Below are 25,827 nucleotides of genomic sequence, written 5' to 3' on the forward strand. Positions count from 1 at the left end.
CTCTTCATCACGCAGCCTGGAGGTCTAGCTAGGTGTACCTGTGGTCTTCCTCTCTAACACCTCTTCATCACACAGCCTGGAGGTCTAGCTAGGTGTACCTGTGGTCTTCCTCTCTAACACCTCTTCATCACGCAGCCTGGAGGTCTAGCTAGGTGTACCTGTGGTCTTCCTCTCTAACACCTCTTCATCACGCAGCCTGGAGGTCTAGCTAGGTGTACCTGTGGTCTTCCTCTCTAACACCTCTTCATCACGCAGCCTGGAGGTCTAGCTAGGTGTACCTGTGGTCTTCCTCTCTAACACCTCTTCATCACACAGCCTGGAGGTCTAGCTAGGTGTACCTGTGGTCTTCCTCTCTAACACCTCTTCATCACACAGCCTGGAGGTCTAGCTAGGTGTACCTGTGGTCTTCCTCTCTAACACCTCTTCATCACGCAGCCTGGAGGTCTAGCTAGGTGTACCTGTGGTCTTCCTCTCTAACACCTCTTCATCACGCAGCCTGGAGGTCTAGCTAGGTGTACCTGTGGTCTTCCTCTCTAACACCTCTTCATCACGCAGCCTGGAGGTCTAGCTAGGTGTACCTGTGGTCTTCCTCTCTAACACCTCTTCATCACGCAGCCTGGAGGTCTAGCTAGGTGTACCTGTGGTCTTCCTCTCTAACACCTCTTCATCACACAGCCTGGAGGTCTAGCTAGGTGTACCTGTGGTCTTCCTCTTCATCACTCAGCCTGGAGGTCTAGCTAGGTGTACCTGTGGTCTTCCTCTCTAACACCTCTTCATCACGCAGCCTGGAGGTCTAGCTAGGTGTACCTGTGGTCTTCCTCTCTAACACCTCTTCATCACACAGCCTGGAGGTCTAGCTAGGTGTACCTGTGGTCTTCCTCTCTAACACCTCTTCATCACACAGCCTGGAGGTCTAGCTAGGTGTACCTGTGGTCTTCCTCTCTAACACCTCTTCATCACGCAGCCTGGAGGTCTAGCTAGGTGTACCTGTGGTCTTCCTCTCTAACACCTCTTCATCACGCAGCCTGGAGGTCTAGCTAGGTGTACCTGTGGTCTTCCTCTCTAACACCTCTTCATCACACAGCCTGGAGGTCTAGCTAGGTGTACCTGTGGTCTTCCTCTCTAACACCTCTTCATCACGCAGCCTGGAGGTCTAGCTAGGTGTACCTGTGGTCTTCCTCTCTAACACCTCTTCATCACGCAGCCTGGAGGTCTAGCTAGGTGTACCTGTGGTCTTCCTCTTCATCACTCAGCCTGGAGGTCTAGCTAGGTGTACCTGTGGTCTTCCTCTCTAACTCCTCTTCATCACGCAGCCTGGAGGTCTAGCTAGGTGTACCTGTGGTCTTCCTCTCTAACACCTCTTCATCACGCAGCCTGGAGGTCTAGCTAGGTGTACCTGTGGTCTTCCTCTCTAACTCCTCTTCATCACGCAGCCTGGAGGTCTAGCTAGGTGTACCTGTGGTCTTCCTCTCTAACACCTCTTCATCACACAGCCTGGAGGTCTAGCTAGGTGTACCTGTGGTCTTCCTCTCTAACACCTCTTCATCACGCAGCCTGGAGGTCTAGCTAGGTGTACCTGTGGTCTTCCTCTCTAACACCTCTTCATCACGCAGCCTGGAGGTCTAGCTAGGTGTACCTGTGGTCTTCCTCTCTAACACCTCTTCATCACGCAGCCTGGAGGTCTAGCTAGGTGTACCTGTGGTCTTCCTCTCTAACACCTCTTCATCACACAGCCTGGAGGTCTAGCTAGGTGTACCTGTGGTCTTCCTCTCTAACACCTCTTCATCACGCAGCCTGGAGGTCTAGCTAGGTGTACCTGTGGTCTTCCTCTCTAACACCTGTGACAGGTGGAGTAAGGCCTCGTCGACATGCAGTCCGTGGAGATCTAGAACGTTCTGAGGCAGCAGGGAGGAGTTGACCCGCTCAAAGATCTGGGCCGCCGCTCGGTGATTGGCTTCATGCATCTTCTGACCATGGAGATGACCCTGACACACACACACGCACACACACACAGCTTTTAGACAAGTGTTGTCACGATACCATGGGGGGAGACTGTACCAAAACGATACCATGGGGGGGACTGTACCAAAACGATACCATGGGGGGGACTGTACCAAAACGATACCATGGGGGGAGACTGTACCAAAACGATACCATGGGTGGGACTGTACCAAAACGATATCATGGGGGAGACTGTACCAAAACCGATACCATGGGGGGGTATGTACAAAAACGATACCATGGGGGGGACTGTACCAAAACGATACCATGGGGGGGAGACTGTACCAAAACGATACCATGGGTGGGACTGTACCAAAACGATACCATGGGGGGAGACTGTACCAAAACTATACCATGGGGGGACTGTACCAAAACGATACCATGGGGGGGACTGTACCAAAACGATACCATGGTGGGGACTGTACCAAAACGATACCATGGGGGGAGACTGTACCAAAACGATACCATGGGGGGAGACTGTACCAAAACGATACCATGGGGGGGACTGTACCAAAACGATACCATGGGGGGGTCTGTACCAAAACGATACCATGGGGGGAGACTGTACCAAAACGATACCATGGGTGGGACTGTACCAAAACGATACCATGGGGGAGACTGTACCAAAACCGATACCATGGGGGGGTATGTACAAAAACGATACCATGGGGGGGACTGTACCAAAACGATACCATGGGGGGAGACTGTACCAAAACGATACCATGGGTGGGACTGTACCAAAACGATACCATGGGGGGAGACTGTACCAAAACTATACCATGGGGGGACTGTACCAAAACGATACCATGGGGGGGACTGTACCAAAACGATACCATGGTGGGGACTGTACCAAAACGATACCATGGGGGGAGACTGTACCAAAACGATACCATGGGGGAGACTGTACCAAAACGATACCATGGGTGGGGACTGTACCAAAACGATACCATGGGGGGAGACTGTACCAAAACGATACCATGGGGGGGACTGTACCAAAACCGATACCATGGGGGGGTCTGTACCAAAACGATACCATGGGGGGAGACTCTACCAAAACGATACCATGGGGGGAGACTGTACCAAAACTATACCATGGGGGAGACTGTACCAAAACGATACCATGGGGGGACTGTACCAAAACGATACCATGGGGGGGACTGTACCAAAACGATACCATGGGGGGAGACTGTACCAAAACGATACCATGGGGGGGAGACTGTACCAAAACGATACCATGGTGGGGACTGTACCAAAACGATACCATGGGGGGAGACTGTACCAAAACGATACCATGGGGGAGACTGTACCAAAACGATACCATGGGTGGGGACTGTACAAAAACGATACCATGGGGGGAGACTGTACCAAAACGATACCATGGGTGGGACTGTACCAAAATGTACCCTGTCTGTAACCCCCCCCCCCCACCTGTTGTCCATAGTAGGAGGCTACATCTCTGTGTCCCTGTCTGTAACCCCCCCCCCCCCACCTGTTGTCCATAGTAGGAGGCTACATCTCTGTGTCCCTGTCTGTAACCCCCCACCCCCCACCCACCTGTTGTCCATAGTAGGAGGCTACATCTCTGTGTCCCTGTCTGTAACCCCCCCCCCCCACCTGTTGTCCATAGTAGGAGGCTACATCTCTGTGTCCCTGTCTGTAACCTCCCCCCCCCCCCCACCTGTTGTCCATAGTAGGAGGCTACATCTCTGTGTCCCTGTCTGTAACCCCCCCACCTGTTGTCCATAGTAGGAGGCTACATCTCTGTGTCCCTGTCTGTAACCCCCCCCCCCACCCACCTGTTGTCCATAGTAGGAGGCTACATCTCTGTGTCCCTGTCTGTAACCCCCCCCACCCACCTGTTGTCCATAGTAGGAGGCTACATCTCTGTGTCCCTGTCTGTAACCCCCCCCACCCACCTGTTGTCCATAGTAAGAGGCTACATCTCTGTGTCCCTGTCTGTAACCCCCCCCCCCCCACCCACCTGTTGTCCATAGTAGGAGGCTACATCTCTGTGTCCCTGTCTGTAACCCCCCCCACCCACCTGTTGTCCATAGTAGGAGGCTACATCTCTGTGTCCCTGTCTGTAAGCCCCCCCCACCCACCTGTTGTCCATAGTAGGAGGCTACATCTCTGTGTCCCTGTCTGTAACCCCCCCCCCCCACCCACCTGTTGTCCATAGTAAGAGGCTACATCTCTGTGTCCCTGTCTGTAACCCCCCCCCCCCCACCTGTTGTCCATAGTAGGAGGCTACATCTCTGTGTCCCTGTCTGTAACCCCCCCCCCCCCCACCCACCTGTTGTCCATAGTAGGAGGCTACATCTTTGTGTCCCTGTCTGTAACCCCCCCCCACCCACCTGTTGTCCATAGTAGGAGGCTACATCTCTGTGTCCCTGTCTGTAACCCCCCCCCCCCCCCACCTGTTGTCCATAGTAGGAGGCTACATCTCTGTGTCCCTGTCTGTAACCCCCCCACCCCCACCTGTTGTCCATAGTAGGAGGCTACATCTCTGTGTCCCTGTCTGTAACCCCCCCCCCCCCCCCCACCTGTTGTCCATAGTAGGAGGCTACATCTCTGCGTCCCTGTCTGTAACACCCCCACCCACCCACCTGTTGTCCATAGTAGGAGGCTACATCTCTGTGTCCCTGTCTGTAACCCCCCCCCCCACCTGTTGTCCATAGTAGGAGGCTACATCTCTGTGTCCCTGTCTGTAACCACCCCCCCCCACCTGTTGTCCATAGTAGGAGGCTACATCTCTGTGTCCCTGTCTGTAACCACCCCCCCCCACCTGTTGTCCATAGTAGGAGGCTACATCTCTGTGTCCCTGTCTGTAACCCCCCCCCCCCACCTGTTGTCCATAGTAGGAGGCTACATCTCTGTGTCCCTGTCTGTAACCCCCCCCCCCCCCACCTGTTGTCCATAGTAGGAGGCTACATCTCTATGTCCCTGTCTGTAACCCCCCCCCCCCCACCTGTTGTCCATAGTAGGAGGCTACATCTCTGTGTCCCTGTCTGTAACCCCCCCCCCACCTGTTGTCCATAGTAAGAGGCTACATCTCTGTGTCCCTGTCTGTAACCCCCCCCCCACCCCACCTGTTGTCCATAGTAGGAGGCTACATCTCTGTGTCCCTGTCTGTAACCCCCCCCCCACCTGTTGTCCATAGTAGGAGGCTACATCTCTGTGTCCCTGTCTGTAACCCCCCCCCCCACCCCACCTGTTGTCCATAGTAGGAGGCTACATCTCTGTGTCCCTGTCTGTAACCCCCCCCCCCACCTGTTGTCCATAGTAGGAGGCTACATCTCTGTGTCCCTGTCTGTAACCCCCCCCCCCCCCCACCTGTTGTCCATAGTAGGAGGCTACATCTCTGTGTCCCTGTCTGTAACCCCCCCCCCCCCACCCACCTGTTGTCCATAGTAGGAGGCTACATCTCTGTGTCCCTGTCTGTAACCCCCCCCCCACCCACCTGTTGTCCATAGTAGGAGGCTACATCTCTGTGTCCCTGTCTGTAACCCCCCCCCCCCCCCACCCACCTGTTGTCCATAGTAGGAGGCTACATCTCTGTGTCCCTGTCTGTAACCCCCCCCCCCCCCCACCTGTTGTCCATAGTAGGAGGCTACATCTCTGTGTCCCTGTCTGTAACCCCCCCCCCCCCCCCCCCACCTGTTGTCCATAGTAGGAGGCTACATCTCTGTGTCCCTGTCTGTAACCCCCCCCCCCCACCTGTTGTCCATAGTAGGAGGCTACATCTCTGTGTCCCTGTCTGTAACCCCCCCCCCCCCCCCCCCCACCTGTTGTCCATAGTAGGAGGCTACATCTCTGTGTCCCTGTCTGTAACCCCCCCCCCCACCTGTTGTCCATAGTAGGAGGCTACATCTCTGTGTCCCTGTCTGTAACCCCCCCCACCCACCTGTTGTCCATAGTAGGAGGCTACATCTCTGTGTCCCTGTCTGTAACCCCCCCCCCCCCACCCACCTGTTGTCCATAGTAGGAGGCTACATCTTTGTGTCCCTGTCTGTAACCCCCCCCCCACCCACCTGTTGTCCATAGTAGGAGGCTACATCTCTGTGTCCCTGTCTGTAACCCCCCCCCCCACCCACCTGTTGTCCATAGTAGGAGGCTACATCTCTGTGTCCCTGTCTGTAACCCCCCCCCCCACCACCTGTTGTCCATAGTAGGAGGCTACATCTCTGTGTCCCTGTCTGTAACCCCCCCCCCCCACCACCTGTTGTCCATAGTAGGAGGCTACATCTCTGTGTCCCTGTCTGTAACCCCCCCCCCCCACCACCTGTTGTCCATAGTAGGAGGCTACATCTCTGTGTCCCTGTCTGTAACCCCCCCCCCCCCCCACCTGTTGTCCATAGTAGGAGGCTACATCTCTGTGTCCCTGTCTGTAACCCCCCCCCCCACCCACCTGTTGTCCATAGTAGGAGGCTACATCTCTGTGTCCCTGTCTGTAACCACCCCCCCCCCCCCACCTGTTGTCCATAGTAGGAGGCTACATCTCTGCGTCCCTGTCTGTAACCCCCCCCCCCCCACCCACCTGTTGTCCATAGTAGGAGGCTACATTTCTGTGTCCCTGTCTGTAACCCCCCCCCCCCCCACCCACCTGTTGTCCATAGTAGGAGGCTACATCTCTGTGTCCCTGTCTGTAACCCCCCCCCCCCCCCCACCCACCTGTTGTCCATAGTAGGAGGCTACATCTCTGTGTCCCTGTCTGTAACCCCCCCCCCCCCCCCCCCACCTGTTGTCCATAGTAGGAGGCTACATCTCTGTGTCCCTGTCTGTAACCCCCCCCCCCCCCCCCCACCTGTTGTCCATAGTAGGAGGCTACATCTCTGTGTCCCTGTCTGTAACCCCCCCCCACCTGTTGTCCATAGTAGGAGGCTACATCTCTGTGTCCCTGTCTGTAACCCCCCCCCCCCACCCCCCACCCACCTGTTGTCCATAGTAGGAGGCTACATCTCTGTGTCCCTGTCTGTAACCCCCCCCCACCCCCCACCTGTTGTCCATAGTAGGAGGCTACATCTCTGTGTCCCTGTCTGTAACCCCCCCCCACCCACCTGTTGTCCATAGTAGGAGGCTACATCTCTGTGTCCCTGTCTGTAACCCCCCCCCCACCCCCCACCTGTTGTCCATAGTAGGAGGCTACATCTCTGTGTCCCTGTCTGTAACCCCCCCCCCCCCACCCCCCACCCACCTGTTGTCCATAGTAGGAGGCTACATCTCTGTGTCCCTGTCTGTAACCCCCCCCCCCCACCCCCCACCCACCTGTTGTCCATAGTAGGAGGCTACATCTCTGTGTCCCTGTCTGTAACCCCCCCCCCACCCCCCACCTGTTGTCCATAGTAGGAGGCTACATCTCTGTGTCCCTGTCTGTAACCCCCCCCCCCCCCCCCCCACCCACCTGTTGTCCATAGTAGGAGGCTACATCTCTGTGTCCCTGTCTGTAACCCCCCCCCCCCACCCACCCACCTGTTGTCCATAGTAGGAGGCTACATCTCTGTGTCCCTGTCTGTAACCCCCCCCCCCCCCCCACCTGTTGTCCATAGTAGGAGGCTACATCTCTGTGTCCCTGTCTGTAACCCCCCCCCCCCCCACCCACCTGTTGTCCATAGTAGGAGGCTACATCTCTGTGTCCCTGTCTGTAACCCCCCCCCCCACCTGTTGTCCATAGTAGGAGGCTACATCTCTGTGTCCCTGTCTGTAACCCCCCCCCCACCCACCTGTTGTCCATAGTAGGAGGCTACATCTCTGTGTCCCTGTCTGTAACCCCCCCCCCCCCCCCACCCACCTGTTGTCCATAGTAGGAGGCTACATCTCTGTGTCCCTGTCTGTAACCCCCCCCCCCCCCCCACCCACCTGTTGTCCATAGTAGGAGGCTACATCTCTGTGTCCCTGTCTGTAACCCCCCCCCCCCCCCCCACCTGTTGTCCATAGTAGGAGGCTACATCTCTGTGTCCCTGTCTGTAACCCCCCCCCCCCCCACCTGTTGTCCATAGTAGGAGGCTACATCTCTGTGTCCCTGTCTGTAACCCCCCCCCCCCCCCCACCTGTTGTCCATAGTAGGAGGCTACATCTCTGTGTCCCTGTCTGTAACCCCCCCCCACCTGTTGTCCATAGTAGGAGGCTACATCTCTGTGTCCCTGTCTGTAACCCCCCCCCCCCCACCCCCCCCCCACCTGTTGTCCATAGTAGGAGGCTACATCTCTGTGTCCCTGTCTGTAACCCCCCCCCCCCCCCCCACCCACCTGTTGTCCATAGTAGGAGGCTACATCTCTGTGTCCCTGTCTGTAACCCCCCCCCCCCCCACCCACCTGTTGTCCATAGTAGGAGGCTACATCTCTGTGTCCCTGTCTGTAACCCCCCCCCCCCCCCCACCTGTTGTCCATAGTAGGAGGCTACATCTCTGTGTCCCTGTCTGTAACCCCCCCCCCCCCCCACCCACCTGTTGTCCATAGTAGGAGGCTACATCTCTGTGTCCCTGTCTGTAACCCCCCCCCCCCCCCCCACCCACCTGTTGTCCATAGTAGGAGGCTACATCTCTGTGTCCCTGTCTGTAACCCCCCCCCCCCCCCCCCACCTGTTGTCCATAGTAGGAGGCTACATCTCTGTGTCCCTGTCTGTAACCCCCCCCCCCCCCCCCCCACCTGTTGTCCATAGTAGGAGGCTACATCTCTGTGTCCCTGTCTGTAACCCCCCCCCCCCACCCCCCACCCACCTGTTGTCCATAGTAGGAGGCTACATCTCTGTGTCCCTGTCTGTAACCCCCCCCCACCCCCCACCTGTTGTCCATAGTAGGAGGCTACATCTCTGTGTCCCTGTCTGTAACCCCCACCCCACCCCCCACCTGTTGTCCATAGTAGGAGGCTACATCTCTGTGTCCCTGTCTGTAACCCCCCCCCCCCACCCCCCACCCACCTGTTGTCCATAGTAGGAGGCTACATCTCTGTGTCCCTGTCTGTAACCCCCCCCCACCCCCCACCTGTTGTCCATAGTAGGAGGCTACATCTCTGTGTCCCTGTCTGTAACCCCCCCCCCACCCACCCACCTGTTGTCCATAGTAGGAGGCTACATCTCTGTGTCCCTGTCTGTAACCCCCCCCCCACCCCCCACCTGTTGTCCATAGTAGGAGGCTACATCTCTGTGTCCCTGTCTGTAACCCCCCCCCCCCCCCCCCCACCCACCTGTTGTCCATAGTAGGAGGCTACATCTCTGTGTCCCTGTCTGTAACCCCCCCCCCCCACCCACCCACCTGTTGTCCATAGTAGGAGGCTACATCTCTGTGTCCCTGTCTGTAACCCCCCCCCCCCCCCCACCTGTTGTCCATAGTAGGAGGCTACATCTCTGTGTCCCTGTCTGTAACCCCCCCCCCCCCCCCACCCACCTGTTGTCCATAGTAGGAGGCTACATCTCTGTGTCCCTGTCTGTAACCCCCCCCCCCACCTGTTGTCCATAGTAGGAGGCTACATCTCTGTGTCCCTGTCTGTAACCCCCCCCCCACCCACCTGTTGTCCATAGTAGGAGGCTACATCTCTGTGTCCCTGTCTGTAACCCCCCCCCCCCCCCACCTGTTGTCCATAGTAGGAGGCTACATCTCTGTGTCCCTGTCTGTAACCCCCCCCCCCCACCTGTTGTCCATAGTAGGAGGCTACATCTCTGTGTCCCTGTCTGTAACCCCCCCCCCCCCCCCACCTGTTGTCCATAGTAGGAGGCTACATCTCTGTGTCCCTGTCTGTAACCCCCCCCCCCCACCTGTTGTCCATAGTAGGAGGCTACATCTCTGTGTCCCTGTCTGTAACCCCCCCCCCCACCACCTGTTGTCCATAGTAGGAGGCTACATCTCTGTGTCCCTGTCTGTAACCCCCCCCCCCCCCCACCTGTTGTCCATAGTAGGAGGCTACATCTCTGTGTCCCTGTCTGTAACCCCCCCCCCCACCCACCCACCTGTTGTCCATAGTAGGAGGCTACATCTCTGTGTCCCTGTCTGTAACCCCCCCCCCCCCACCTGTTGTCCATAGTAGGAGGCTACATCTCTGTGTCCCTGTCTGTAACCCCCCCCCCCCCCCCCCCACCCACCTGTTGTCCATAGTAGGAGGCTACATCTCTGTGTCCCTGTCTGTAACCCCCCCCCCCCCCCACCCACCTGTTGTCCATAGTAGGAGGCTACATCTCTGTGTCCCTGTCTGTAACCCCCCCCCCCCCCCACCCACCTGTTGTCCATAGTAGGAGGCTACATCTCTGTGTCCCTGTCTGTAACCCCCCCCCCCACCCACCCACCTGTTGTCCATAGTAGGAGGCTACATCTCTGTGTCCCTGTCTGTAACCCCCCCCCCCCCCACACCTGTTGTCCATAGTAGGAGGCTACATCTCTGTGTCCCTGTCTGTAACCCCCCCCCCCCCCCACCTGTTGTCCATAGTAGGAGGCTACATCTCTGTGTCCCTGTCTGTAACCCCCCCCCCCCACCCACCCACCTGTTGTCCATAGTAGGAGGCTACATCTCTGTGTCCCTGTCTGTAACCCCCCCCCCCCCCCCCCCACCCACCTGTTGTCCATAGTAGGAGGCTACATCTCTGTGTCCCTGTCTGTAACCCCCCCCCCCCAACCCACCTGTTGTCCATAGTAGGAGGCTACATCTCTGTGTCCCTGTCTGTAACCCCCCCCCCACCCACCTGTTGTCCATAGTAGGAGGCTACATCTCTGTGTCCCTGTCTGTAACCCCCCCCCCCCCCACCACCTGTTGTCCATAGTAGGAGGCTACATCTCTGTGTCCCTGTCTGTAACCCCCCCCCCCACCCACCCACCTGTTGTCCATAGTAGGAGGCTACATCTCTGTGTCCCTGTCTGTAACCCCCCCCCCCCCCCCCACCCACCTGTTGTCCATAGTAGGAGGCTACATCTCTGTGTCCCTGTCTGTAACCCCCCCCACCCACCTGTTGTCCATAGTAGGAGGCTACATCTCTGTGTCCCTGTCTGTAACCCCCCCCCCCCACCACCTGTTGTCCATAGTAGGAGGCTACATCTCTGTGTCCCTGTCTGTAACCCCCCCCCCCCCCCACCTGTTGTCCATAGTAGGAGGCTACATCTCTGTGTCCCTGTCTGTAACCCCCCCCCCCCCCCCACCTGTTGTCCATAGTAGGAGGCTACATCTCTGTGTCCCTGTCTGTAACCCCCCCCACCCACCCACCCACCTGTTGTCCATAGTAGGAGGCTACATCTCTGTGTCCCTGTCTGTAACCCCCCCCCCACCCACCCACCTGTTGTCCATAGTAGGAGGCTACATCTCTGTGTCCCTGTCTGTAACCCCCCCCACCCACCTGTTGTCCATAGTAGGAGGCTACATCTCTGTGTCCCTGTCTGTAACCCCCCCCCACCCACCCACCTGTTGTCCATAGTAGGAGGCTACATCTCTGTGTCCCTGTCTGTAACCCCCCCCACCCACCTGTTGTCCATAGTAGGAGGCTACATCTCTGTGTCCCTGTCTGTAACCCCCCCCCCCACCTGTTGTCCATAGTAGGAGGCTACATCTCTGTGTCCCTGTCTGTAACCCCCCCCCCCCACCTGTTGTCCATAGTAGGAGGCTACATCTCTGCGTCCCTGTCTGTAACCCCCCCCCCCACCTGTTGTCCATAGTAGGAGGCTACATCTCTGTGTCCCTGTCTGTAACCCCCCCCCACCCCCCACCTGTTGTCCATAGTAGGAGGCTACATCTCTGTGTCCCTGTCTGTAACCCCCCCCCCCCCCCACCACCTGTTGTCCATAGTAGGAGGCTACATCTCTGTGTCCCTGTCTGTAACCCCCCCCCACCTGTTGTCCATAGTAGGAGGCTACATCTCTGTGTCCCTGTCTGTAACCCCCCCCACCCCACCTGTTGTCCATAGTAGGAGGCTACATCTCTGTGTCCCTGTCTGTAACCCCCCCCCCCCACCCACCCACCTGTTGTCCATAGTAGGAGGCTACATCTCTGTGTCCCTGTCTGTAACCCCCCCCCCCCCCCACCTGTTGTCCATAGTAGGAGGCTACATCTCTGTGTCCCTGTCTGTAACCCCCCCCCCCCCCCCCCCCACCTGTTGTCCATAGTAGGAGGCTACATCTCTGTGTCCCTGTCTGTAACCCCCCCCCCCCACCCACCCACCTGTTGTCCATAGTAGGAGGCTACATCTCTGTGTCCCTGTCTGTAACCCCCCCCCCCCCACCTGTTGTCCATAGTAGGAGGCTACATCTCTGTGTCCCTGTCTGTAACCCCCCCCCCACCTGTTGTCCATAGTAGGAGGCTACATCTCTGTGTCCCTGTCTGTAACCCCCCCCCACCCACCTGTTGTCCATAGTAGGAGGCTACATCTCTGTGTCCCTGTCTGTAACCCCCCCCCCCCCCCACCTGTTGTCCATAGTAGGAGGCTACATCTCTGTGTCCCTGTCTGTAACCCCCCCCCCACCTGTTGTCCATAGTAGGAGGCTACATCTCTGTGTCCCTGTCTGTAACCCCCCCCCCCCACCTGTTGTCCATAGTAGGAGGCTACATCTCTGTGTCCCTGTCTGTAACCCCCCCCCCCCCAACCCACCTGTTGTCCATAGTAGGAGGCTACATCTCTGTGTCCCTGTCTGTAACCCCCCCCCCCCACCCACCTGTTGTCCATAGTAGGAGGCTACATCTCTGTGTCCCTGTCTGTAACCCCCCCCCCCCCCCCCACCTGTTGTCCATAGTAGGAGGCTACATCTCTGTGTCCCTGTCTGTAACCCCCCCCCCCCCCCACCTGTTGTCCATAGTAGGAGGCTACATCTCTGTGTCCCTGTCTGTAACCCCCCCCCCCCACCCACCCACCTGTTGTCCATAGTAGGAGGCTACATCTCTGTGTCCCTGTCTGTAACCCCCCCCCCCCCACCTGTTGTCCATAGTAGGAGGCTACATCTCTGTGTCCCTGTCTGTAACCCCCCCCCCCCCCCACCCACCTGTTGTCCATAGTAGGAGGCTACATCTCTGTGTCCCTGTCTGTAACCCCCCCCCCCCCCACCCACCTGTTGTCCATAGTAGGAGGCTACATCTCTGTGTCCCTGTCTGTAACCCCCCCCCCCACCCACCCACCTGTTGTCCATAGTAGGAGGCTACATCTCTGTGTCCCTGTCTGTAACCCCCCCCCCCCCCCACCCACCTGTTGTCCATAGTAGGAGGCTACATCTCTGTGTCCCTGTCTGTAACCCCCCCCCCCCCCCCCACACCTGTTGTCCATAGTAGGAGGCTACATCTCTGTGTCCCTGTCTGTAACCCCCCCCCCCCCCCCCACCTGTTGTCCATAGTAGGAGGCTACATCTCTGTGTCCCTGTCTGTAACCCCCCCCCCACCCACCTGTTGTCCATAGTAGGAGGCTACATCTCTGTGTCCATGTCTGTAACCCCCCCCCCCCACCACCTGTTGTCCATAGTAGGAGGCTACATCTCTGTGTCCCTGTCTGTAACCCCCCCCCCCCCACCTGTTGTCCATAGTAGGAGGCTACATCTCTGTGTCCCTGTCTGTAACCCCCCCCCCCCCCCCCACCCACCTGTTGTCCATAGTAGGAGGCTACATCTCTGTGTCCCTGTCTGTAACCCCCCCCACCCACCTGTTGTCCATAGTAGGAGGCTACATCTCTGTGTCCCTGTCTGTAACCCCCCCCCCACCCCCCACCTGTTGTCCATAGTAGGAGGCTACATCTCTGTGTCCCTGTCTGTAACCCCCCCCCCCCCCCACCTGTTGTCCATAGTAGGAGGCTACATCTCTGTGTCCCTGTCTGTAACCCCCCCCCCCCCCCCCACCTGTTGTCCATAGTAGGAGGCTACATCTCTGTGTCCCTGTCTGTAACCCCCCCCACCCACCCACCCACCTGTTGTCCATAGTAGGAGGCTACATCTCTGTGTCCCTGTCTGTAACCCCCCCCCCACCCACCCACCTGTTGTCCATAGTAGGAGGCTACATCTCTGTGTCCCTGTCTGTAACCCCCCCCACCCACCTGTTGTCCATAGTAGGAGGCTACATCTCTGTGTCCCTGTCTGTAACCCCCCCCCACCCACCCACCTGTTGTCCATAGTAGGAGGCTACATCTCTGTGTCCCTGTCTGTAACCCCCCCCACCCACCTGTTGTCCATAGTAGGAGGCTACATCTCTGTGTCCCTGTCTGTAACCCCCCCCCCCACCCACCCACCTGTTGTCCATAGTAGGAGGCTACATCTCTGTGTCCCTGTCTGTAACCCCCCCCCCCCCCACCTGTTGTCCATAGTAGGAGGCTACATCTCTGTGTCCCTGTCTGTAACCCCCCCCCCCCACCCACCCACCTGTTGTCCATAGTAGGAGGCTACATCTCTGTGTCCCTGTCTGTAACCCCCCCCCCCCCACCTGTTGTCCATAGTAGGAGGCTACATCTCTGTGTCCCTGTCTGTAACCCCCCCCCCCCCCCACCCACCTGTTGTCCATAGTAGGAGGCTACATCTCTGTGTCCCTGTCTGTAACCCCCCCCCCCCCCCCCACCCACCTGTTGTCCATAGTAGGAGGCTACATCTCTGTGTCCCTGTCTGTAACCCCCCCCCCCCCCCCACCCACCTGTTGTCCATAGTAGGAGGCTACATCTCTGTGTCCCTGTCTGTAACCCCCCCCACCCACCTGTTGTCCATAGTAGGAGGCTACATCTCTGTGTCCCTGTCTGTAACCCCCCCCCACCCCCCACCTGTTGTCCATAGTAGGAGGCTACATCTCTGTGTCCCTGTCTGTAACCCCCCCCCCCCCCCACCTGTTGTCCATAGTAGGAGGCTACATCTCTGTGTCCCTGTCTGTAACCCCCCCCCCCCCCCCCCCACCTGTTGTCCATAGTAGGAGGCTACATCTCTGTGTCCCTGTCTGTAACCCCCCCCACCCACCCACCCACCTGTTGTCCATAGTAGGAGGCTACATCTCTGTGTCCCTGTCTGTAACCCCTCCCCCACCCACCCACCTGTTGTCCATAGTAGGAGGCTACATCTCTGTGTCCCTGTCTGTAACCCCCCCCACCCACCTGTTGTCCATAGTAGGAGGCTACATCTCTGTGTCCCTGTCTGTAACCCCCCCCCACCCACCCACCTGTTGTCCATAGTAGGAGGCTACATCTCTGTGTCCCTGTGTGTAACCCCCCCCCCACCCACCTGTTGTCCATAGTAGGAGGCTACATCTCTGTGTCCCTGTCTGTAACCCCCCCCCCACCCACCCACCTGTTGTCCATAGTAGGAGGCTACATCTCTGTGTCCCTGTCTGTAACCCCCCCCCCCCCCACCCACCTGTTGTCCATAGTAGGAGGCTACATCTCTGTGTCCCTGTCTGTAACCCCCCCCACCTGTTGTCCATAGTAGGAGGCTACATCTCTGTGTCCCTGTCTGTAACCCCCCCCCCCCCACCTGTTGTCCATAGTAGGAGGCTACATCTCTGCGTCCCTGTCTGTAACCCCCCCCCCCACCTGTTGTCCATAGTAGGAGGCTACATCTCTGTGTCCCTGTCTGTAACCCCCCCCCACCCCCCACCTGTTGTCCATAGTAGGAGGCTACATCTCTGTGTCCCTGTCTGTAACCCCCCCCCACCTGTTGTCCATAGTAGGAGGCTACATCTCTGTGTCCCTGTCTGTAACCCCCCCACCCCACCTGTTGTCCATAGGAGGCTACATCTCTGTGTCCCTGTCTGTAACCCCCCCCCCCCACCTGTTGTCCATAGTAGGAGGCTACATCTCTGTGTCCCTGTCTGTAACCCCCCCCCCCCACCTGTTGTCCATAGTAGGAGGCTACATCTCTGTGTCCCTGTCTGTAACCCCCCCCCCCCCACCTGTTGTCCATAGTAGGAGGCTACATCTCTGTGTCCCTGTCTGTAACCCCCCCCACCCACCTGTTGTCCATAGTAGGAGGCTACATCTCTGTGTCCCTGTCTGTAACCCCCCCCCCCCCCACCTGTTGTCCATAGTAGGAGGCTACATCTCTGTGTCCCTGTCTGTAACCCCCCCCCCCCACCTGTTGTCCATAGTAGGAGGCTACATCTCTGTGTCCCTGTCTGTAACCCCCCCCACCCACCTGTTGTCCATAGTAGGAGGCTACATCTCTGTGTCCCTGTCTGTAACCCCCCCCCCCCCACCCCCCACCCACCTGTTGTCCATAGTAGGAGGCTACATCTCTGTGTCCCTGTCTGTAACCCCCCCCCCCCCACCCCCCACCCACCTGTTGTCCATAGTAGGAGGCTACATCTCTGTGTCCCTGTCTGTAACCCCCCCCACCCACCTGTTGTCCATAGTAGGAGGCTACATCTCTGTGTCCCTGTCTGTAACCCCCCCCCCCCCACCCCCCACCCACCTGTTGTCCATAGTAGGAGGCTACATCTCTGTGTCCCTGTCTGTAACCCCCCCCCCCCCCACCCACCTGTTGTCCATAGTAGGAGGCTACATCTCTGTGTCCCTGTCTGTAACCCCCCCCCCCCCCCACCCACCCACCTGTTGTCCATAGTAGGAGGCTACATCTCTGCGTCCCTGTCTGTAACCCCCCCCCCCCCCCCCCACCTGTTGTCCATAGTAGGAGGCTACATCTCTGTGTCCCTGTCTGTAACCCCCCCCACCCACCTGTTGTCCATAGTAGGAGGCTACATCTCTGTGTCCCTGTCTGTAACCCCCCCCCACCCCCCACCTGTTGTCCATAGTAGGAGGCTACATCTCTGTGTCCCTGTCTGTAACCCCCCCCCCCCCCCACCTGTTGTCCATAGTAGGAGGCTACATCTCTGTGTCCCTGTCTGTAACCCCCCCCCCCCCCCCACCTGTTGTCCATAGTAGGAGGCTACATCTCTGTGTCCCTGTCTGTAACCCCCCCCCACCTGTTGTCCATAGTAGGAGGCTACATCTCTGTGTCCCTGTCTGTAACCCCCCCCCCCCACCCCCCACCCACCTGTTGTCCATAGTAGGAGGCTACATCTCTGCGTCCCTGTCTGTAACCCCCCCCCCACCTGTTGTCCATAGTAGGAGGCTACATCTCTGTGTCCCCGTCTGTAACCCCCCCCCCCCCCACCTGTTGTCCATAGTAGGAGGCTACATCTCTGTGTCCCTGTCTGTAACCCCCCCCCCACCCACCTGTTGTCCATAGTAGGAGGCTAAATCTCTGTGTCCCTGTCTGTAACCCCCCCACCCACCTGTTGTCCATAGTAGGAGGCTACATCTCTGCGTCCCTGTCTGTAACCCCCCCCCACCCACCTGTTGTCCATAGTAGGAGGCTACATCTCTGCGTCCCTGTCTGTAACCCCCCCCCCCCCACACCTGTTGTCCATAGTAGGAGGCTACATCTCTGTGTCCCTGTCTGTAACCCCCCCCCACCCCCCACCTGTTGTCCATAGTAGGAGGCTAAATCTCTGTGTCCCTGTCTGTAACCCCCCCCACCCACCTGTTGTCCATAGTAGGAGGCTACATCTCTGCGTCCCTGTCTGTAACCCCCCCCCACCTGTTGTCCATAGTAGGAGGCTACATCTCTGTGTCCCTGTCTGTAACCCCCCCCCCCCACCCACCCACCTGTTGTCCATAGTAGGAGGCTACATCTCTGTGTCCCTGTCTGTAACCCCCCCCACCCACCTGTTGTCCATAGTAGGAGGCTACATCTCTGTGTCCCTGTCTGTAACCCCCCCCCACCCACCCACCTGTTGTCCATAGTAGGAGGCTACATCTCTGTGTCCCTGTCTGTAACCCCCCCCCCCCCCCCACCCACCTGTTGTCCATAGTAGGAGGCTACATCTCTGTGTCCCTGTCTGTAACCCCCCCCCCCCCCCCCCCACCTGTTGTCCATAGTAGGAGGCTACATCTCTGTGTCCCTGTCTGTAACCCCCCCCCCCCCACCTGTTGTCCATAGTAGGAGGCTACATCTCTGCGTCCCTGTCTGTAACCCCCCCCCCCCACCTGTTGTCCATAGTAGGAGGCTACATCTCTGTGTCCCTGTCTGTAACCCCCCCCCACCCCCCACCTGTTGTCCATAGTAGGAGGCTACATCTCTGTGTCCCTGTCTGTAACCCCCCCCCACCTGTTGTCCATAGTAGGAGGCTACATCTCTGTGTCCCTGTCTGTAACCCCCCCACCCCACCTGTTGTCCATAGTAGGAGGCTACATCTCTGTGTCCCTGTCTGTAACCCCCCCCCCCCACCCACCCACCTGTTGTCCATAGTAGGAGGCTACATCTCTGTGTCCCTGTCTGTAACCCCCCCCCCCCACCTGTTGTCCATAGTAGGAGGCTACATCTCTGTGTCCCTGTCTGTAACCCCCCCCCCCCCCCCACCTGTTGTCCATAGTAGGAGGCTACATCTCTGTGTCCCTGTCTGTAACCCCCCCCACCCACCTGTTGTCCATAGTAGGAGGCTACATCTCTGTGTCCCTGTCTGTAACCCCCCCCCCCCCACCCCCCACCCACCTGTTGTCCATAGTAGGAGGCTACATCTCTGTGTCCCTGTCTGTAACCCCCCCCCACCCCCCACCTGTTGTCCATAGTAGGAGGCTACATCTCTGTGTCCCTGTCTGTAACCCCCCCCCCCCCACCTGTTGTCCATAGTAGGAGGCTACATCTCTGTGTCCCCGTCTGTAACCCCCCCCCCCCCACCTGTTGTCCATAGTAGGAGGCTACATCTCTGTGTCCCTGTCTGTAACCCCCCCCCCCCCCACCCACCTGTTGTCCATAGTAGGAGGCTACATCTCTGTGTCCCTGTCTGTAACCCCCCCCCACCACCCACCTGTTGTCCATAGTAGGAGGCTACATCTCTGTGTCCCTGTCTGTAACCCCCCCCCCACCTGTTGTCCATAGTAGGAGGCTACATCTCTGTGTCCCTGTCTGTAACCCCCCCCCCCCCCACCCACCCACCTGTTGTCCATAGTAGGAGGCTACATCTCTGCGTCCCTGTCTGTAACCCCCCCCCCCCCCCACCTGTTGTCCATAGTAGGAGGCTACATCTCTGTGTCCCTGTCTGTAACCCCCCCCCACCTGTTGTCCATAGTAGGAGGCTACATCTCTGTGTCCCTGTCTGTAACCCCCCCCCCCCACCCCCCACCCACCTGTTGTCCATAGTAGGAGGCTACATCTCTGCGTCCCTGTCTGTAACCCCCCCCCCACCTGTTGTCCATAGTAGGAGGCTACATCTCTGTGTCCCCGTCTGTAACCCCCCCCCCCCACCTGTTGTCCATAGTAGGAGGCTACATCTCTGTGTCCCTGTCTGTAACCCCCCCCCCACCCACCTGTTGTCCATAGTAGGAGGCTAAATCTCTGTGTCCCTGTCTGTAACCCCCCCACCCACCTGTTGTCCATAGTAGGAGGCTACATCTCTGCGTCCCTGTCTGTAACCCCCCCCCACCCACCTGTTGTCCATAGTAGGAGGCTAAATCTCTGTGTCCCTGTCTGTAACCCCCCCCCACCCACCTGTTGTCCATAGTAGGAGGCTACATCTCTGCGTCCCTGTCTGTAACCCCCCCCCCCCCCACCTGTTGTCCATGGTAGGAGGCTACATCTCTGTGTCCCTGTCTGTAACCACCCCCCCCCCCCCCACCTGTTGTCCATAGTAGGAGGCTACATCTCTGTGTCCCTGTCTGTAACCCCCCCCCCCCACCCACCCACCTGTTGTCCATAGTAGGAGGCTACATCTCTGTGTCCCTGTCTGTAACCACCCCCCCCCCACCTGTTGTCCATAGTAGGAGGCTACATCTCTGTGTCCCTGTCTGTAACCACCCCCCCCCACCTGTTGTCCATAGTAGGAGGCTACATCTCTGTGTCCCTGTCTGTAACCCCCCCCCCCACCTGTTGTCCATAGTAGGAGGCTACATCTCTGTGTCCCTGTCTGTAACCCCCCCCCCCCCCACCTGTTGTCCATAGTAGGAGGCTACATCTCTATGTCCCTGTCTGTAACCCCCCCCCCCCCCCACCTGTTGTCCATAGTAGGAGGCTACATCTCTGTGTCCCTGTCTGTAACCCCCCCCCCACCTGTTGTCCATAGTAGGAGGCTACATCTCTGTGTCCCTGTCTGTAACCCCCCCCCCCCACCCCACCTGTTGTCCATAGTAGGAGGCTACATCTCTGTGTCCCTGTCTGTAACCCCCCCCCCACCTGTTGTCCATAGTAGGAGGCTACATCTCTGTGTCCCTGTCTGTAACCCCCCCCCCACCCCACCTGTTGTCCATAGTAGGAGGCTACATCTCTGTGTCCCTGTCTGTAACCCCCCCCCCCACCTGTTGTCCATAGTAGGAGGCTACATCTCTGTGTCCCTGTCTGTAACCCCCCCCCACCCACCCACCTGTTGTCCATAGTAGGAGGCTACATCTCTGTGTCCCTGTCTGTAACCCCCCCCCCCCCCCCACCTGTTGTCCATAGTAGGAGGCTACATCTCTGTGTCCCTGTCTGTAACCCCCCCCCCCCACCCACCTGTTGTCCATAGTAGGAGGCTACATCTCTGTGTCCCTGTCTGTAACCCCCCCCCCCACCTGTTGTCCATAGTAGGAGGCTACATCTCTGTGTCCCTGTCTGTAACCCCCCCCCCACCCACCCACCTGTTGTCCATAGTAGGAGGCTACATCTCTGTGTCCCTGTCTGTAACCCCCCCCCCCCCACCCACCCACCTGTTGTCCATAGTAGGAGGCTACATCTCTGTGTCCCTGTCTGTAACCCCCCCCCCACCCACCTGTTGTCCATAGTAGGAGGCTAAATCTCTGTGTCCCTGTCTGTAACCCCCCCCCCCCCACCTGTTGTCCATAGTAGGAGGCTACATCTCTGTGTCCCTGTCTGTAACCCCCCCCCCCCCCCCACCTGTTGTCCATAGTAGGAGGCTACATCTCTGTGTCCCTGTCTGTAACCCCCCCCCCCCCCCCACCTGTTGTCCATAGTAGGAGGCTACATCTCTGTGTCCCTGTCTGTAACCCCCCCCCCCCCCCCCCCACCTGTTGTCCATAGTAGGAGGCTACATCTCTGTGTCCCTGTCTGTAACCCCCCCCCCCCCCACCTGTTGTCCATAGTAGGAGGCTACATCTCTGTGTCCCTGTCTGTAACCCCCCCCCCCCACCTGTTGTCCATAGTAGGAGGCTACATCTCTGTGTCCCTGTCTGTAACCCCCCCCCCCCCCCCACCTGTTGTCCATAGTAGGAGGCTACATCTCTGTGTCCCTGTCTGTAACCCCCCCCCCCCCACCTGTTGTCCATAGTAGGAGGCTACATCTCTGTGTCCCTGTCTGTAACCCCCCCCCCCCACCTGTTGTCCATAGTAGGAGGCTACATCTCTATGTCCCTGTCTGTAACCCCCCCCCCCCCACCTGTTGTCCATAGTAGGAGGCTACATCTCTGTGTCCCTGTCTGTAACCCCCCCCCACCCACACCCCCACCTGTTGTCCATAGTAGGAGGCTACATCTCTGTGTCCCTGTCTGTAACCCCCCCCCCCACCCCACCTGTTGTCCATAGTAGGAGGCTACATCTCTGTGTCCCTGTCTGTAACCCCCCCCCCCCCACCCACCTGTTGTCCATAGTAGGAGGCTACATCTCTGTGTCCCTGTCTGTAACCCCCCCCCCCCCCCACCCACCTGTTGTCCATAGTAGGAGGCTACATCTCTGTGTCCCTGTCTGTAACCCCCCCCCCCCCCCCACCTGTTGTCCATAGTAGGAGGCTACATCTCTGTGTCCCTGTCTGTAACCCCCCCCCCCCCACCTGTTGTCCATAGTAGGAGGCTACATCTCTGTGTCCCTGTCTGTAACCCCCCCCCCCCCACCTGTTGTCCATAGTAGGAGGCTACATCTCTGTGTCCCTGTCTGTAACCCCCCCCCCCCACCTGTTGTCCATAGTAGGAGGCTACATCTCTGTGTCCCTGTCTGTAACCCCCCCCCCCCCCACCTGTTGTCCATAGTAGGAGGCTACATCTCTGTGTCCCTGTCTGTAACCCCCCCCCCCACCTGTTGTCCATAGTAGGAGGCTACATCTCTGTGTCCCTGTCTGTAACCCCCCCCACCCACCTGTTGTCCATAGTAGGAGGCTACATCTCTGTGTCCCTGTCTGTAACCCCCCCCCCCACCTGTTGTCCATAGTAGGAGGCTACATCTCTGTGTCCCTGTCTGTAACCCCCCCCACCCACCTGTTGTCCATAGTAGGAGGCTACATCTCTGTGTCCCTGTCTGTAACCCCCCCCCCCCCCACCTGTTGTCCATAGTAGGAGGCTACATCTCTGTGTCCCTGTCTGTAACCCCCCCCCCCCCACCTGTTGTCCATAGTAGGAGGCTACATCTCTGTGTCCCTGTCTGTAACCCCCCCCCCCACCACCTGTTGTCCATAGTAGGAGGCTACATCTCTGTGTCCCTGTCTGTAACCCCCCCCCCCCACCACCTGTTGTCCATAGTAGGAGGCTACATCTCTGTGTCCCTGTCTGTAACCCCCCCCCCCACCACCTGTTGTCCATAGTAGGAGGCTACATCTCTGTGTCCCTGTCTGTAACCCCCCCCCCCCCACCTGTTGTCCATTGTAGGAGGCTACATCTCTGTGTCCCTGTCTGTAACCCCCCCCCCCCCCCCCCCCCACCTGTTGTCCATAGTAGGAGGCTACATCTCTGTGTCCCTGTCTGTAACCCCCCCCCCCACCCACCCACCTGTTGTCCATAGTAGGAGGCTACATCTCTGTGTCCCTGTCTGTAACCCCCCCCCCCCACCCACCCACCTGTTGTCCATAGTAGGAGGCTACATCTCTGTGTCCCTGTCTGTAACCCCCCCCCCCCCACCCACCTGTTGTCCATAGTAGGAGGCTACATCTCTGTGTCCCTGTCTGTAACCCCCCCCCCCCCCACCCACCTGTTGTCCATAGTAGGAGGCTACATCTCTGTGTCCCTGTCTGTAACCCCCCCCCCCCCCCCACCCACCTGTTGTCCATAGTAGGAGGCTACATCTCTGTGTCCCTGTCTGTAACCCCCCCCCCCCCCCCACCCACCTGTTGTCCATAGTAGGAGGCTACATCTCTGTGTCCCTGTCTGTAACCCCCCCCCCCCCCCCACCTGTTGTCCATAGTAGGAGGCTACATCTCTGTGTCCCTGTCTGTAACCCCCCCCCCCCCCCACCTGTTGTCCATAGTAGGAGGCTACATCTCTGTGTCCCTGTCTGTAACCCCCCCCCACCTGTTGTCCATAGTAGGAGGCTACATCTCTGTGTCCCTGTCTGTAACCCCCCCCCCCCCACCCCCCACCCACCTGTTGTCCATAGTAGGAGGCTACATCTCTGTGTCCCTGTCTGTAACCCCCCCCCACCCCCCACCTGTTGTCCATAGTAGGAGGCTACATCTCTGTGTCCCTGTCTGTAACCCCCCCCCCCCCCCCCCCCCCACCCACCTGTTGTCCATAGTAGGAGGCTACATCTCTGTGTCCCTGTCTGTAACCCCCCCCCCACCCCCCACCCACCTGTTGTCCATAGTAGGAGGCTACATCTCTGTGTCCCTGTCTGTAACCCCCCCCCCCCCCCCCCCCACCTGTTGTCCACAGTAGGAGGCTACATCTCTGTGTCCCTGTCTGTAACCCCCCCCCCCACCCACCTGTTGTCCATAGTAGGAGGCTACATCTCTGTGTCCCTGTCTGTAACCCCCCCCCCCCACCTGTTGTCCATAGTAGGAGGCTACATCTCTGTGTCCCTGTCTGTAACCCCCCCCCCCACCTGTTGTCCATAGTAGGAGGCTACATCTCTGTGTCCCTGTCTGTAACCCCCCCCCCCCCCACCCACCTGTTGTCCATAGTAGGAGGCTACATCTCTGTGTCCCTGTCTGTAACCCCCCCCCCCACCCACCTGTTGTCCATAGTAGGAGGCTACATCTCTGTGTCCCTGTCTGTAACCCCCCCCCCCCCCCCCCCCCCACCTGTTGTCCATAGTAGGAGGCTACATCTCTGTGTCCCTGTCTGTAACCCCCCCCCCCCCCCCCACCCACCTGTTGTCCATAGTAGGAGGCTACATCTCTGTGTCCCTGTCTGTAACCCCCCCCCCCCCCCACCCACCTGTTGTCCATAGTAGGAGGCTACATCTCTGTGTCCCTGTCTGTAACCCCCCCCCCACCTGTTGTCCATAGTAGGAGGCTACATCTCTGTGTCCCTGTCTGTAACCCCCCCCCCCCCACCTGTTGTCCATAGTAGGAGGCTACATCTCTGTGTCCCTGTCTGTAACCCCCCCCCCCCACCCACCCACCCGTTGTCCATAGTAGGAGGCTACATCTCTGTGTCCCTGTCTGTAACCCCCCCCCCCCCCCCCACACCTGTTGTCCATAGTAGGAGGCTACATCTCTGTGTCCCTGTCTGTAACCCCCCCCCCCCCCACCTGTTGTCCATAGTAGGAGGCTACATCTCTGTGTCCCTGTCTGTAACCACCCCCCCACCTGTTGTCCATAGTAGGAGGCTACATCTCTGTGTCCCTGTCTGTAACCCCCCCCCCCCCCCCACCTGTTGTCCATAGTAGGAGGCTACATCTCTGTGTCCCTGTCTGTAACCCCCCCCCCACCCACCTGTTGTCCATAGTAGGAGGCTACATCTCTGTGTCCCTGTCTGTAACCCCCCCCCCCCCACCACCTGTTGTCCATAGTAGGAGGCTACATCTCTGTGTCCCTGTCTGTAACCCCCCCCCCCCACCTGTTGTCCATAGTAGGAGGCTACATCTCTGTGTCCCTGTCTGTAACCCCCCCCACCCACCTGTTGTCCATAGTAGGAGGCTACATCTCTGTGTCCCTGTCTGTAACCCCCCCCCACCCCCCACCTGTTGTCCATAGTAGGAGGCTACATCTCTGTGTCCCTGTCTGTAACCCCCCCCCCCCCCCCCACCTGTTGTCCATAGTAGGAGGCTACATCTCTGTGTCCCTGTCTGTAACCCCCCCCCCCCCCCCCACCTGTTGTCCATAGTAGGAGGCTACATCTCTGTGTCCCTGTCTGTAACCCCCCCCACCCACCCACCCACCTGTTGTCCATAGTAGGAGGCTACATCTCTGTGTCCCTGTCTGTAACCCCCCCCCCACCCACCCACCTGTTGTCCATAGTAGGAGGCTACATCTCTGTGTCCCTGTCTGTAACCCCCCCCACCCACCTGTTGTCCATAGTAGGAGGCTACATCTCTGTGTCCCTGTCTGTAACCCCCCCCCCACCCACCCACCTGTTGTCCATAGTAGGAGGCTACATCTCTGTGTCCCTGTCTGTAACCCCCCCCACCCACCTGTTGTCCATAGTAGGAGGCTACATCTCTGTGTCCCTGTCTGTAACCCCCCCCCCCCCACCTGTTGTCCATAGTAGGAGGCTACATCTCTGTGTCCCTGTCTGTAACCCCCCCCACCCACCTGTTGTCCATAGTAGGAGGCTACATCTCTGTGTCCCTGTCTGTAACCCCCCCCCCACCCACCCACCTGTTGTCCATAGTAGGAGGCTACATCTCTGTGTCCCTGTCTGTAACCCCCCCCCCCCCCACCCACCTGTTGTCCATAGTAGGAGGCTACATCTCTGTGTCCCTGTCTGTAACCCCCCCCCCCACCTGTTGTCCATAGTAGGAGGCTACATCTCTGTGTCCCTGTCTGTAACCCCCCCCCCCCACCTGTTGTCCATAGTAGGAGGCTACATCTCTGCGTCCCTGTCTGTAACCCCCCCCCCACCTGTTGTCCATAGTAGGAGGCTACATCTCTGTGTCCCTGTCTGTAACCCCCCCCCCCCCACCTGTTGTCCATAGTAGGAGGCTACATCTCTGTGTCCCTGTCTGTAACCCCCCCCCACCTGTTGTCCATAGTAGGAGGCTACATCTCTGTGTCCCTGTCTGTAACCCCCCCACCCCACCTGTTGTCCATAGTAGGAGGCTACATCTCTGTGTCCCTG

General features: G+C 58.5%; 1 protein-coding gene across 6 annotated transcripts in view; it reads right to left on the reverse strand.

The window, feature by feature from the left end:
• Positions 1–25,827, reverse strand: part of LOC110512617 (uncharacterized) — an 82,372-nt gene that overhangs the window by 10,493 nt on the left and 46,052 nt on the right. For all 6 annotated transcript variants that reach the window (XR_016488661.1, XR_016488660.1, XM_090209504.1 and 3 more), the window contains one exon: positions 1,817–1,985. Coding sequence is in view for 4 of the 6 variants with exons in the window: in XM_090209504.1 (XP_090065630.1) it covers positions 1,817–1,985 (169 nt within the window). In the remaining 2 variants the exon portion in view is untranslated. The remainder of the gene's footprint in view (positions 1–1,816; positions 1,986–25,827) is intronic.

This window comes from Oncorhynchus mykiss, chromosome 19 (genome assembly GCF_057628025.1).
Source record: "Oncorhynchus mykiss isolate SJ-2025 chromosome 19, ASM5762802v1, whole genome shotgun sequence".
Lineage (NCBI taxonomy): Eukaryota > Metazoa > Chordata > Actinopteri > Salmoniformes > Salmonidae > Oncorhynchus > Oncorhynchus mykiss.